We start from the raw sequence: 14953 nt of genomic DNA on the forward strand, positions 1-14953 counted from the left end.
GCTCTGTGGTGAACAATAAACCTGTTGGGGGGGCGGGGAAACCAAACATTAGCTGTCCACCATCGCCCCAGCAAGGGAGTTAATGCTGGGGAGAGCACACCTTTTATGTGCCAGCCAGCTGAGCAGTTGGCTTCTTGTGTGCCCAAATATCAGTGGTGATTATCAAATCTCTTAAAATTATCCGTCTCCTACATAAATAGTTATCCATTCTCTGCAGGAAGCAAAAACCTCCTTAGATCAATACCAGGAAGTCAGAGCTGATAAACGAAATGGCTGTCCATTGACCCAGTGTGCGCAAGGCACTGCAGGTTTGCCAGGCGTAGCCAGTTTTCAGCAAGTGCCCTGTGCTTTTTTCCTTCCCTGGAGACTGGCCTGGAGCGGTCAGCAGGAGTCAATCCCAGAGGGAAGAGGTGGCCCTGTACCCATCTGTTTGCATGCAGGCAGCAGGAAAGCCAAACCTACACCGTGTTTTGCACGTTAGCCCATTAGCTCTGTGCTCCAGGTGAGGGGCTCGTGCCTTACTACTGATTTACAGGGCTTAAAAACCTGTTTTCAGACAGTGTTTTGAAGCAGAAAAGAGGGGAAGTTGTTCAGAGCATCTTTACTCTTTAATGTATGAATTTCTTTTCTAGAACACTGACTTTTGTTCTTGCCCATCAGCACTGCAGATGCTGCTGCAGTCCAGAAGCCACCGCTGCTCTGTCAACCCACTAATCGCGCCTTTCCCTTCTTTGCAGGAAATTGTGTCAGAGGTAATAGCTTTTACTGGATAGAGGCAGATCTTGAGCAACTGGATCAAACCTCATAGGTCTGGCAAGTCGAGCCTGTTTTTTAACCAAGTCTGAGTCGTGTCTGGCCTCTGTGCCAGCAAGGGTCATGTTTATAGTGTGGGCTGATATTTTAAGGACTGCGGCATTAAATTCCCCATCCCATGTACAAGCTGTTAAATTCCACATTCGGGGGGCAACTGGATTGTACTGTCAAGAATCATTCTAGGGATTCCCATCTCTTTTGAAAACACATTCTGTTGCTAAACAGTGGGAAAGGAGGTATGCAATAAGAAAACATACTCGGTGGTGATTGCTGGCAATAGGTTTTCTCTAGGTGATCACCTCCCTCCCTTCTTCTTGTGAAGACAGAGGTACTGTCCTTCGGTTTGTTAACTCCTCATGCTGTTTGACTGGAAGTGGGTGTGCAGGAATCAGATCTTGAAAACTCATTCCTTCCTGGCAGCTGGGGAACTGCGCAGGGATAGAGGAAATCAGTCCGGTGACAAGCTCGGCTCCTATCCATCCACTTATTTTCCACCAAAAACTGCAGAAGGTCTTGCGTTTGGTTACAGCTAGGAAGCTTTTCCTGGTGGAAACAAACACCGCAGTTGTTTCTCTGAGGCATGAACATGCCATTAGTGGGAATTGGCTGTGGAGAAATAACTTGCCTTTCTCAAAATGCTGGTTTGTCTTATGTTTATTTTTTAATTAAGAAACATTTCCAGTAATTTTCCAGAAACCAAATTGGCTGTCAGATTCCAGCAGAAGGCGCAAGTGATTTCCTTACGAAAGCTCCACTTCAGCGCTTCTGTTCTCACTTGTTCCCACCGTTCTTGAGCAAATTCACAGCAACTGTTTTTCTTTCTTGTGTGTGTGTGTGCTAACGTATGTTCAGGAAAAGGAGGGTCAGATAAGTGTTTGAAGATGTGCAAAATGCAGACATGTGCTTTGCATGTTTTCCCCGCCTTGCCCCTGTTCGTGCCGCTCACTTCCAGCCTGCAGCACATGCCGCAGCTCTGGCCCTCAGCAGGGACTGAGCTGTTTCCATTCATATGGTGGGAGCCTCGATCAAACCAGGGCTGAGAAATTATAGTCTGTTAGTTCATTTCTGTCCTGAGCAGGTTTTGGCTCCTTAATTTGGGACAGAGGGAAGAGGGGGAAAAAGATTTTCATCCATTCAACCGGCTGATGATTTCTAGGTATTGTTTTGCCTTTCCAGTTTAGCGTTCCTTCTGCATTTGTGTTCATTTCCACTGCCTGTGGCAGGGCTGGACGGTGGTGTTAGTGCTGTTGCATGCTGGCATCACTGAGTCCTGCTTCTGGAAACTACTTCCTCCAGTGGCTTATACGTTTTTCTTGCAGTTGTAGCACTGTGGGTCTCTCTCTAGACAGTCCCCTGTTGGATCCATAGGCCACACGCTCCATGTTTTCGGTGTGACTGACTTTTTAGGAGTCTTGTCTTTGCCTCCAAGCTCTGCCTTTTAAAGGTCTGCTTGCTGGATATGGTGGTATTGTCTACAAGCTGCACAAGAGTTGACACTCTAGATGCGATCAGATTGAATTCTCCTGGTGGTTTCAAGAGAGAGATCCATGGTAGCATAGCTAATGAATGTTAGAAATGCTTTCTTCCCCCTCAGCCCCCTTATTTATTTTGTTGCAAAGATATAAAAGAATCCCTCCCACTTAAGAAGTTTGGATTTCGCGGGGGGGGTGGTGGTGGGGTGTGTGTGTGCAGAACTTGGGAGACCCTTTCCCAAGGGAACAGCAATCCCCATCCATCCCTCTGCAATGCTAACCATCACTTAAAAACAGTGAGGTCAGCTGTGCTGCCAGGTCAGAGGCTCTGCTGAGAAACATTTGAGCATGAGGAGTTGCTGCCTTTCCTGTGGCAGCGCTTGAAGCCATTCTGTTGGCAGCTTGTGTTTCCAGCCATTCATTGTAGGAGCATTTCCTTCCTCATTAGCAAAAGTACCTGGAAGCCCAGCATTGTGTCATGAGATAGGAAGTCTTTTCTAGTAATTGTCTATGCAATTATATTCTTGGGGTGTAACGGCTTTGTGTAACACCCAGTTATGTTGTGAACATAGTTCTGTACTGTTGGAATTTGGGCATCCAGTTCTGGCCTGTTGCCCACGTCGTCGCTGTCTTAATAGCATTAGCAGGGGAGATCTAAAAGATTGATCCTTTCCTCTGATAGCTTCATGTTTTGGAAGTCTGATGTTCTACCTGCTCTGGGAGTGTCTGGCAGGATCGCAGATTAATTTGGCAGAAGTCCGCAGGGTGACTGAGAAGGCTGTGCTTAAAAGGTAAAGCTGTGTCTGCTGATGCTGCAGATGCTCCGTCAGCCATATAATTGAATTCAACTTTGAATTTAGGATGGAGACTGCTGTAGCTCACAACCAGCGACTCCCTGCCTATAAACACCCAGTCTCTCTGTTACTTGTGGTCAGCCATGCCTAGAGAATGTAGAGAAGCATCACTCTTGAAATAAGTTTTCTATTAGAGTGCTTATCTCCTGCCATGTAATCCAAATAAATGGCTGTAATGTCGTTGACCTTTGGGATGTCCTGTAACGCTGCTGCTAATGATGGAAAGCTGTTCTGAAATATTGACCGTTGCAAAAAATCAAAGGCCGCAAATTGAAAACATTGAAAGATGCCATCTCTGGAAGACCTCTGTGCGTAATGGTGTGTGCTAAACATTCAAGTCCAGGTGTGTTAGCTTCCTGCTGTTCCCAGGAGACAAGATTGCTCCAAGCTCAAAGCACGCTTTGTGGAAGTACTTCCCAAGTGGCAGATAGTTGTGTTTTTTGGTTTGGTTTTTTTTTTAAATCCACTTTGCTGGTGAGAGGAGGGGTATCTCTCACTTCTCCCAGTGTTGGCCATTTGCCGCAACAGGTCAGGATCACTCGTGCTGGGAGACTGTCTTCTGGTCCTGTGGTGGGAGCCCAGCAGCCTGGCTGGAGTTTGGATAGAGGAAAGACCCTTTCTGGAAGAATGCCGTGCACGCTGCTTTCTAGCTTTCCCAGAGATTATTTTGAAGTACTTAAAGCAAAGCCATGGAGCCAGAGATGGTGTCAGTACAGCCATAACCAAGGCATTGCTGACCCTGCAAGAAACCTCTAAGAGGCAAATTAAAACAAGCACTGATTTTTTTCCGGGATAAACTGTTGCCTGTGATTTCTTGGGGCGAGGACGAGAGGATGACTGGTTTGCTTGTGACAGTTCTGTTGAATGGACTGTCCCCTCCCAAAAGAAGTATGTCTTTTAAAGGATGACAGAGCTTCCAAGCGATGTACAACACCCAGCCCTGTGGAAGCCATCGCCGCAATTCCTGCTGCAGCTGCTGGCTGGGCTGGGTCGGAATGGGTGCCATATGGACATCATTTCCACTGCAGGGTGGTTTTTTCCCCTTTAAAAGTATGCTTCATTCTTGGCTCTTGTCCCAGCACGGCTGCATAGCTGGAATTCCAGAGCTGCCTGCAGGCTCCGGAGGAAGGAGGGGGCTCCCTGGCTCGCTTTCTACAAGATGCAACTTTACAACGAGATTGGAAGTCGAGAGCAGCCTGGCTAATTAATACCAGTGTACCAAAGGGTTCTCAGCGCTGTTCCCTTTGTTAACAGCACGCTGAGAGCATGTCTGCATCGTTAAATGGTTGTTCGCGGATCACATGAAGATGAATGCGTTTTCCTGGGTACCCAGGTCTTAAACCAGCATTTTCAACACATCTCATGCCAAGGAATTGTTTTGAAAGGTGTATTGATGAGGCCGAGGAGAGATGAATGTATAGTGATTGTCCGTAGTAACGTATCTGCATTCAAACTTTTAAATTTTATGCGACGTTATGTTCTGGTTAGGTCTAAATTGCCTTTGAATTGGGATTCGTGTCTCTGAAACTAGGCAGGGCAGAAGCTGTACAGGTTTTCCTGCCCCGGTAGCAATAATTAACCTCCCCGCGCTGGGAGCTCAGCCTGCAGGCAGTGACCAGGCAGCATCCCGGCTGCCGAGCCTCCCAGCCGGCGGTTGGCCTCAACTAACCCTGCCAGCACCATCACGCAGCACGAGAGCTTCGCAGGGTGCTGCCTGGCCCCGAGTGACTTGATTGAGGACAGTTATTTCCTTTCACTCGTGCCCTGCATGAGCTCCACTGCTGCTTTGCAAGAGCCTGACCTTTTCTCCGGGTTCGGCAGGGCAGAGACAAAAACCCGTGGGACTCCTCAGCAGATGATGTCCATCACCTACAAAGTGAAGGACGGCATATGCTGCCGGTCTCACGGGGGTGCAGGAAGCCCAGCTCTAGGGGAGCTGGCACACAGGTTCTGTTTGAGCAAATTGTGTCCTTTACTGGGGCAGAGGATCTCGCTACTGGGACAGCAGTTTGTTGAGCGCCTTCATGAGCCATTGCGGCAGCGGTTGGTGGGAGTACATGTTCTCCATCCACTTTGCGCCAGCTCTTTTTTGGGGGTCTAGCCTGGGACTTGGGGCAATAGTTGGCATAACGCTGGTGAGATCATGGAATACCGGGGAGACAGGGCAGGGATAATGAATCTGCTGAGCCAAGATGATGTCATAAGCCCGGCGTCTTACGAGGGATTTAGTGTTTTGTGCCATGCAAGTGAAAATGAATAAATGTAGAGCATTTATCCAGGCAGAAAGTAAATACAGAGATTAGACTTGTCATTGTTACTGAGGCAGCACCAAAAGCTGACAGTGTCCCTGGAGCCGGGGCTGCTCATCTGGAAAGAAACGGGCAGGAAGAGAGGAGCCTGTCCTAGAGCCAGTCTCCTTTTAGCCACAGGCATGTGGTAGGGATTTGCATTTTAATTATTTTTCACTAGTCTTTTAAGCTCTCTTTCCAAAGCATCTCCCTCTGCTTCTCTGTATTATGGCCCGCAATTTGTTTTGGGCGCCGAGAATACACCCAGAGCACTGCCGGACTCCGTGCACAGCAGAGGGCAACCACTCAAGGATTAAGGTGGTGGAAGGTAAAGTCTAGCCATTGACCTTTACGTTTCCTTTCCTTTGTAGTGGAAAAGCTTCTTTGCCCAGGCTTCTGGCTCGAGGCTGTTATCAATTTAGATTTTCAAGCTCACATCTTTCCTAGGTAGAAATAAAAATACCGCTGCTGAACTGGCTGCTGCTGCTGCGGCTCAGGTGACAGCCTAAGCTTTGCTTTTTATCACCCGCTCAACTCGGAGAAAATGTAGCCTGAATTCTCTGATTCACACCTTTCTTTCCGCTTCTCCTTTTGACATCACAGCCGTGTCACTTTTCATCCTGGTTTGAGCAAGCTGTGTCTGTGCTTCTTGAGAGCTCTGTGATGCACCGTCCTCCTGCAGCAGATAGCTCCAACGAGCAATTGCCACAGCTTCATTGCAGCATGGGTTTTTTTGGATGAAGCCATTCTTCCTTCGGTCCACTTGGCTACGACACAGGTCTCGCTTGTAATTGAGCTCTACAGGTTTTAAAATAAACTCCTCTCCAGCAGGTTTAGCAGCATTGTGTTTTGGTTTGGTTTGGTTTGTTTTTTACGGGTGTCAGCTTTGTTTTTGAGTTACCCCGATGGCAAATCTTACTAGCACCAGATGTTAAAAGACAGAGGGTTGCTTTTGTTTTTCTTGGCACAATATATTCCCACTGCACCCTGTTTAGTATTATCTGAACAGTAATCTGATGATTAGGAGAGATGGTGAAATAAAGCTTTGTGCAGATGATCTCTTTTCATCTCTTCAGCTGACTCTTCAAGGCACTGCATTAAACGATCAGTTTGATAAGAAATTCATCGCTCCTGAGGCAGTTATCATTTTCCCTCCCTGTGTTTTTCAAATGGGAAGGAGTAGCAGCATAATCTGCTTTATCCTTCAGCGCAACTTTGAAGGCAGTATCCAGCCACTCCTCTCTGGGAGCTGGAGCTGTGTGTTCTGGAACAGACTTGACACAGTAGCTGTTAAATTACAGGGCTGGAGCAAACGGCCTCTTAAATTTGGATCCTGTGGAAAATCCCAGAAAAGCAATAAGCACTTGGAGTACTTTTCTCTATCTAGATATTTCCAGCGTGCTCACAGTTGCGGTTTCAGTATGCCTTCGCATCCTCTCATCCACTGCAGTGATTTTCAGGATCACTGTCATTAGACATCCAGGCTTTCCCCATGCCTAGCGAAGGCTGGATACCTGCAGGTAAACACCCTGGTGCCCACTGTCCCTCTGTGAGATGAGCAGCTGCGCTGCTGTTTGTGCAAGAACGTGCCTCTCCGTGAAAAAAACGGCTGGTGTGTCCCAGGTAGCGATTCCTGCTCTAGCGTGTGGATGATAAAACAGTGCTGCCTGTGTTCAGGTTGGCTCTCAGTGGAGAGGTGCCTGGTTTGAAATGCCTTGTGCTGTCAGTGCTGCGCTACTGCCGATCTAATTACTTTTTCTTTTGTCTGTCTCTTTCCTTTCCCCATCTTCCTTGCTTTTGTGTTGTACGTCTCTGCATCCTGTAGTACAAATCCGTGTTTAGGTCCTACTCCCAGGACTTTGTGCCTCATAACCAAGTCTCCATACCTCCTTTCCTGTCTTCTACCTCCTCCTCCTGCTCCACCCCACCTTTTCCACCCGTCCATCCGTCTCAGAGCTCTGACCTAGCGGTGCCCGCCACAGCCAGCCAGTCACCCAGCACTGTGGATGTGCCAAACTCCTCTTCTCAGGAGAGCAGCTTTAACGGGAATGCTCCTGTCTGCCTTCCTTCTGAAACCTCTTTCACTGATTCTCTCCAGACGCCTTCGGTGAGACTATCCAAAGAGATAATGCACCTTAACGCAAGGCTGGGTTTATTTGGTTTTTAAAAGAAAATGTCTCTTGTATTAATACATGCTAAATATGATCTAGCCCGGTTTCCAAATGTGTATGTGAATTGCAGAGAGGTAATTTCATATAAAAATGGTGGCTAGAAAACATTAATAACCTCAGCAGGTTTGAGAAAACATGAGCACATATGTAGGAAGCCAAATGTCAAATGCGGGTGAAGGGGAGAGGAGAAGTTGCTGCAGCTTCCTGCAATTGTCACACCAAGCTGAGGAAGGTGAAGGAGTGTTTTGTGATGTTGCTTATTTCTAAACACAGACTCCTAACAGTGGTTCACATCCTGCAGTTGCTGCCACGGTAGGATGGGTGAGCCCCAGGAGCAATGGGTGCAGGCCAGCTCTGTCTCTCCTGTGCATAAACCTGTTGCTCTCTCCTGGCTCCTGCTCTTCCCAGTTGCCAGCAGCCCTAGCTGTGCAGTGGCACAGAGCATCACCTGGTGACATTAGGCTACTGCTGGTCTCACACTGATACAGCACTACTAGTTTGAGGTCCCACATCAGTTTTGCAGATCACTGAGCAGGATTGGCCATTACAGCTACTTTTTAACCTCATTTTCAAGGCAGTTCCTCTTTTGTTTGCTGCAAAGCCTGGAGTTGATGGGATTAGAGCTGTCAGCATGGTGCATGCTAGTGCTGCCTCTTCACAAAGTTTGGAAGAGAGACACTGATTGCAGAGTAAATGATCAGATGTTCACACCTTGGACGTGACCTTGCCTTTGCATCTTCCTTGCGTTGGGTCCTTGTTACAGCCCAGAAGCCCTCAAGTTTGGTTTAGCTTGGCGTGATGGCTCTAGTCCATGCTTGTAGCATAGTTTGGGAAGTAGGTTTGGTACCCTCTGGGCTGCAGGGCTGATCTGCATTTAGCGGCAGGACTACAGCGCGGCTAGGACAGGCGCTCGGCTGTCAGGCTGCGAATGCTCAGCTTCTGTAACCTTGAGATCCGCACACGCCTATCGCACCTCTGCACTCTCACGTGGAGTCCACGGCAGCTTTTGCAGAGCAGTGCCTGCTGCTGTCCTGCTGCAGCTCAGGGCTTCAGGAACCAGAAAATAATGGCTCTGGGGAAGGTACAGCCTCGGTGGCCAGTGGTGGCCGCTGAGCTGGAGGAAGGGCTCCCAGTTAGGTGACAGCAGCCGCCAAGAGCGCTTCTCCTCCCAGCCCACGGGCACGTTCTCTCACTAACACTGAGTGCTGGCACGGGGGCACCATCACGTATTTCCTTTCGTCCTGTCTCCCTTAGAGTGAAAACGCCAGTGAGGAAGCTGGTGAGGGTGAATACGTCAATCTGTATTCCTCTGGCCAGAGCAACGGGGAACTCCCTCGCTCTGAAGGAGTAAGTAACCTGGAGAAGGGCCGGACACCGGGAAGGGGCTGCCTGGTGCATGCTGAGTTCACACCGGGGCTGACACGCTTGGCACTGGCCTCTTCTGCACACTGTGGAGCTCCTGTGTCCGTCCTGCCGCCCCAGCTCCCGTGCTGGTGTCCCTCCGCTTGCCCGCTGCTGGCTGCTGGGCTTGGGTGGCCTTCTGCTCTGGGTGGAGAGCAGGCGATGCCTTGGGGGTCGCGCTGAGCCCTGGCAGGGTAGGGATGGCTCTTCCTGCCACACTGTTCCGTTTGCGCTTCGCTGCCTGTTTGGAGCTGCTTGCGTGAGGTTCCCTTCCAGAAAGCTGCATCCTGACCAGCACCATCCTGGGCCTTGTCTATTCTTGTAACTGCTTTGGCTTCCCTATTTTAATACAGAAAACCTTGTGCTCCAAATTTATTTATTTTTTCCTTCACCGTTTGGATACAAAGTCAGTGATTGATTTAGCATTGTAATCGCACGCTGCTTCTTCCTTCACTCAAGCCTCATATCTCAGCTATTTCCTAGAGGAGACAGGGCGTTTTCCAGGGCAGGGAGGTACCATCTTCCTGTTGGGTCATAGGAAACAGCGGCAGAGATCTGTGGCGATCCTTTTGGCTGCCCTCATCTTGGAAGGCACATCTCCCACAGGATGTCTCCGAGACCTTTACCCATGCTGGTGTTAAATACGCCAAGAGATAGCGCTCCTGTCACTTCCTCAGGAGACACATCTGGGCAGGCCCATCCTTTGGGGCAGCTGTGAGCTGGTTCTCCACTTTGAAGCAAAGGGCTTTACAGATACAGTCTGGAAAAATTCTGCAGACCTCAAAACGCCTAAGCTCACCAGTGAGTTTGTTTCAGTCCTGTCTGTTCAGTAGGTAGAATTTCCAAGTTTCAGTCTGCATAATGTTAAATAATTCTGAATTCCATCACTGTTAGATTAATATTCCCATTTGCCATTCATGGCTGTTTGTCTCCTTAATAAATGGCTTAACTTAAAATGCCGTATCTTTGCTCTGAGCTCTCTACCTGCTGTTCTATGCCACGGGTTCAGATGGTTCTGCTTTTTTGCATTAGCCTCATTTCCACAGCCGTGAATTATGAAGTGGAAAGGTTGCATCACGGTGTAACCTCTTCTGATGGGGGAGAAGGGAGGTAGGAGTGGCAGTGTGCATCCACCCACTGAGACAGGCTTGGGGGCTGTGACCAGGAGGGCAGCTGAAACCGGAGAGGTTAGAGCTGGCTGTGTCTGTCTCGATTAAAGCAGAAGGCAAGTATATTTCAACAGTAAGGGCTAGGGGGGGAAAAAAGAAAAGAAGTCATGAGAGGGTTAAAATCCAAGACAACAGTTGACTGGTGTCGCAACTTTCAGCATCATTTCACAATGTTAAAAGCAAACAGTACTAATTACACTGGTCTCCAGAGATGGTCCTAAATTTCCTGTCTGATTAACTTCTGTGTTTCCTGGCATTTGGCGTTAACTTGCATCAATCTTTAACCACTCAGTAGGAATTTACAGTAAAGGGCCATTTAGAGGCAGGCAGACTGTAAATGCAAGGCTAGCTGTGGAGTAGGACCCCACGTAATAAGGAAAACCTTCTTTTTCTTTGCAGGAATCTCCCTCTGTCAAAGATGGACACTCCAAAGACTCCACTTTGAACAGCAGTGCCATGGGGAAGGAAGGCAAAGATGGTGCTGAAAGGTGAGCCTGTCTCCCTTGGTATTCCTGCTTCCCAGCCTGGAAGGGTACAGTCTCACTAGCATCCTGTTAGTAAACCATCCTTGGGGCTGCCTGTTCTGCCTTCAGCCTTCTGGATGTTCTCTAATCGTTAAGCCCCACTATTTTTGCACAGCTGGTGCGTGGTGGGATCCTGGATCCCAGCAAGATGTCATGACTTAACTCGGGGAGCCTGCAGGGGTTAATGCAGCCTATATTAGCCATCCTGAGTCCATCTAATTGGCAGTCCTCTCACTGACACGGGCTGCTCCCTCCTGCTTTCAGGGAAACACGCAAAAAAAGTCTGTATCGCTTTTGGGAAATAGTTTTCCAGAGGGGAATTTCCTCCTAACCCTGCTGGTTAGAGGCTGGCTGAGGCCCCGAAGCAGGAGGCTGTATATCCCTTTTAATGCTCTTAGCTATCATTTGTCTATGTAAATGATGAGGTGCAGGCTGTAACAGATGGGCTTCAGGAGGAGTGGAGCGGGTGCTTCCCTGCTGCTTGAGATTGCTCTTCAATTGCATCTCTAAAGGAAAACTAGAGAAGGGCATTGTTTTGTGCGGTGACAGTCAACTTCCCCCCTCCGTTTTCCTGCCGTTGGTTTGAGGGGTTTAATCGCTGCAGCGAAGGAGACAATGCAGGAGTGCTCTGCAAAGCCCAGTCTGCTGAAAGTACTGACTGGGGCAGGGGGGCTTGGCCTGTGCCTGGGGGGAGCTATAAAGGCCATGGGTACTTCTGCCCTGCCCCCCAGGAATACGGGACAGAGGGCATGTGTCCAGGCACAGGAGTACCAGCCTTTGGGGGCAGGAATACTGGCGCTGTGGGTGTGCACCAACAAAGTGTCAGAGCCTTCTGTTCTGTCTTCCTGCAGCAAGAGAGTCCCCTGGAGCAGCACAGAGGGTCACGAGCTGACTAAGCTGTGTGTGTGTGGAGTATGCTCAGTCTCTATACGTCTGAGGAAGGGCTTAGATTTGTGTGCACTAAAAATTTGGTGGATTAAGGAGACATGGGAGCGTGTACTGATGCATAGTAAAATCCTGTCTGCCAGAAATGCAGGCAGACAAGTGTTCAGGTCCTAAAGGTTCATCTTGTCTCTTTTCAAGAGATGCACAAAGCAACAGAATTAGAGCTAGGCGTTTGGGTTTGTTTGCAAAAGATTTACCTCCGGACTGCCTGTGTACTTACTGTCATTTAATGAAGGTTTGTATGCTGAGAGCTTGGGTAGACCCAGCATCTCTTCCCCTGGATGGGCAATGACACTGATGGATATTTGCCAATTTTTTTTACAGGCAGCAGCAGTCACCAGATGCTTTGGAGTCATCACAGTTGGAGGAAGAGGTAGATGAGCTATCCCTTATCGACCACAGTGAAATTATGGCTAGGTTAACACTGAAGCAAGAGGTAGGTGCATTCAGGGTTTGCTTTCATACTGTTTGGTTTATGCTGTTTTGAAAGCTGATTCTCTGTGTGCACAAGCAAGGCATCAGCTTTAATTTGATAGGAAAAACTAGGTTGCAGCAGAAATGGTATGCAGCTTTATATGTGCAGGCTGTTGTGAAAGTATGAGATGCTGGTGCAGGCAGGGAGCACCAGCAATAAGTGAGGGTTTAACAAAATGTGAGATGCCTCTCTAAAAAACAACACATCTTGTGCCTTTTTCCCAGGCTGCTCCTTCTCACCTCTTCAGCCTGCAACAATCTGAAACGAAGCACCCGAGAGCCTGAGCACAATTAATCCAGGTGCAGCTTTATGGTCTTGGCCTTTCAGTCCGAAGGCATTTGCCGATCAGGGCATTTGTATTACTGATGTGGAAGAGCAGCCAAAGTAACTTTCTGTGTTTGAGAAATGGCTTTCTTTCTAGCCTTGGGTGCACTCCCAGACAGCTTTGCTCACTGTGCTCTTGAACCAAGCCGTCTTTGACATGCAGCTTGAGGGAATATGCAGGCTTTTGAAGCTTTCAGACTGTCAGGGGGCTAGTCTGAAAAACAGAGAGAATGTATCGTTTACTGGCACTTTAGGAGTGTTCTTTGGTCAGCCGAGATGTGCAGGAGAGAGTAAGAAGCTATTATTCATTCTTTAAGTAGTATTTCATGAGTCTTGCCAGAGGGTCACCTGAAAAATTCACATCTTTTAGACATAGCTGCTCCGTAGCTGTAATCCATGTTTTTTTCCAGTGTTTTACATATTGAAATGACAAAGACATTGCTAAGGGAAGCCAGATGTGACTCCAGTCTCCTCTGCAGGCATATTTCCTTTAAAAAACACTTAAAAATTGGTGATTCCTGAACATTTGAGACTAGCAGATCTCTGTCAAGCCTTAACTTCTGGTTTTTTTTTTTTTTTTTCCCTCCTTATGATCTATGTGTTTGAAACATTATAAAACTGCCCCTGCAAGCTGTTTCCTGCAGCCAGGAACCGCTGGCTGAATGATAGATCAGTTTTGCTTATTTTTAGTTGTGAATTGCAGTAGCTAGAAGAAAGATGTTTTTAGAGAGTGGTAAGGCAGGGGTCAAGCAGTTAGCAGGGTTGTTTTCTGCTCCCCGTTATTGGATCATTTCAGGTGACCTCCAGCCAAATAGTTCCAGATTCAGGAATTAACTTGCCAGGTTTTGATGTTCCAGGAAAGTGTAAGTTGAATGCATGACCTCTCACCCCACAGCCAGTGTGGTACGTGATCCCGCACTTTGAGACAGTTCACACAGGGTTACTCTCAGTTAATGGTCTTCTGGGAGCGTTTGGGATTCTGGGTCGTTTCTGTTCATTCTCCTGTGGACAGAAGGTTCAGCTTTCACTGACATTCACAGCTTGGCCTTAAGGAGTCAGAGAGCTCAAGTAAGGGTCAACCCAGATCCTCATCTGGGACACCAAATGCTTTATCCAAATTCCAGGATTAGCCCAGCGCTGAGGTCCACGTCCCAGCTTGCGCTGTGAGCAGCGCCAGGAACATCGCGTACTCTGCCCGGTTGTTGCTGAGCTTGAACCCAGAGGTGGTAAACCAGGCCAGAGGGAGCTTGGGCCGTGCCGAGCGTGTTTCTTTCTCATTGCAGGGAGATGATGGGCCAGATGTTCGTGGTGGATCCGGAGACATTTTGTTAGTGCATGCGACAGAGACCGACAGGAAAGGTACGGTGGGTGCACCAAAAGAGAGCTGGGGAGCACAGCCTGGCGTGGCCTTTTGCTGCTTGTCTTCTGTGTCCCTGCCGTGTGCGCAGTCGCCATGCGTGGGCCGGGGTGGAGAGGACCACGTTGATGTTGATGATCCTTCGGCTCGAAGGGGTGGGGGGAATTGTGCTTATCTTTGGTGAAATGGAGGTAAGCTGGATAAGCGCCTGTGTGTTCCATTTAGCAGCAGGGATGGTATTAACTCCTCATAGCCCTTGCCCAGATCTGGGAGGCGAGGCACACCAGTGGAGTCGGCGACGGTGCTGTGTTGGTGGCTCTGTACCTGCCGAGGTAGGACACTGCCTTCTGCGAGTGCAGGAGTGACCAGCCTGTTGTGGCATGGATCCTCTTTCAGAGGTGCTCCTCGCCCTTTGAACTGAAGGGCAGTGGTGATGTAGGAGTTGCTGAAGTCACTGATGCATCGAAGTAGAAGAGGAGGGACATTGGTTTGGGTCTAATGCTGTGCCTATGGGCGTCGGGCAGGCTGTTCAGGTGCTAGTCTGCTGACACCCCTTATTTTCAACTTAACTGTGTCACTTGCTAGCCCCACTCTGTACCACTTGCAAGCTGGTAGCCACCCAGACCAGTTCAGAGAGGGAATCCACAGTAAACGAGAGGAGATGTGGGGGAGGAAGAGGGAGGTTAGCAACCCTTAGCTTTAGATTTATTAAAACCCCGCTTTATCTCCAAACCCAGTCACCACCCACATGGAGCAGCTGCTTTCCAAGACCTGTGGCAAAGACAGGCTTTGTAATGTTTCCAGAGAGTGATTTTGAACCTGCCAAACACATTTGTGCTGATGGCCTTAACCAGAATTGATCTCCTTATCTCCTGGGATGCAAGGCAAAATTCGCTCACCCGCTGAACCACTCGGCGCTCCTATTTTAGAGTTTTGATAGTCAAAGGGGAAATATCTTTCATGTGCATTTTTAAATGGCAGGGGTTTTACTGTAGCAGAAGGTGTTTGCAGTTACTTACCAGCACCATTCAGCTAGCAAGAAAATCCTTCCCCTGACAGCTATGTTTCCCTGTTTACACTGGGCATCGAATCCAGGCAGAAAGGGCCAAGGTTAGGAACACACTGGAGAGGAGGAGGCAATCGATTGCACCACAGCTGGA

At 48.6% G+C, this 14953-nt stretch overlaps 1 protein-coding gene across 7 annotated transcripts in view; it reads left to right on the top strand.

The window, feature by feature from the left end:
* RAPGEF1 (Rap guanine nucleotide exchange factor 1) overlaps positions 1 to 14953 on the top strand; it is a 92063-nt gene that overhangs the window by 66009 nt on the left and 11101 nt on the right. For 3 of the 7 annotated variants that reach the window (XM_037399561.1, XM_037399562.1, XM_037399563.1), the window contains 5 exons: positions 7253 to 7534; positions 8853 to 8945; positions 10568 to 10656; positions 11962 to 12073; positions 13720 to 13795. In XM_037399561.1, coding sequence (XP_037255458.1) covers positions 7253 to 7534; positions 8853 to 8945; positions 10568 to 10656; positions 11962 to 12073; positions 13720 to 13795 — 652 coding nt within the window. The remainder of the gene's footprint in view (positions 1 to 7252; positions 7535 to 8852; positions 8946 to 10567; positions 10657 to 11961; positions 12074 to 13719; positions 13796 to 14953) is intronic. The other 4 variants (XM_037399564.1, XM_037399565.1, XM_037399566.1 and 1 more) reach the window with 3 other exon arrangements.

Source organism: Falco rusticolus, chromosome 9 (genome assembly GCF_015220075.1).
Source record: "Falco rusticolus isolate bFalRus1 chromosome 9, bFalRus1.pri, whole genome shotgun sequence".
Classification (NCBI taxonomy): domain Eukaryota; kingdom Metazoa; phylum Chordata; class Aves; order Falconiformes; family Falconidae; genus Falco; species Falco rusticolus.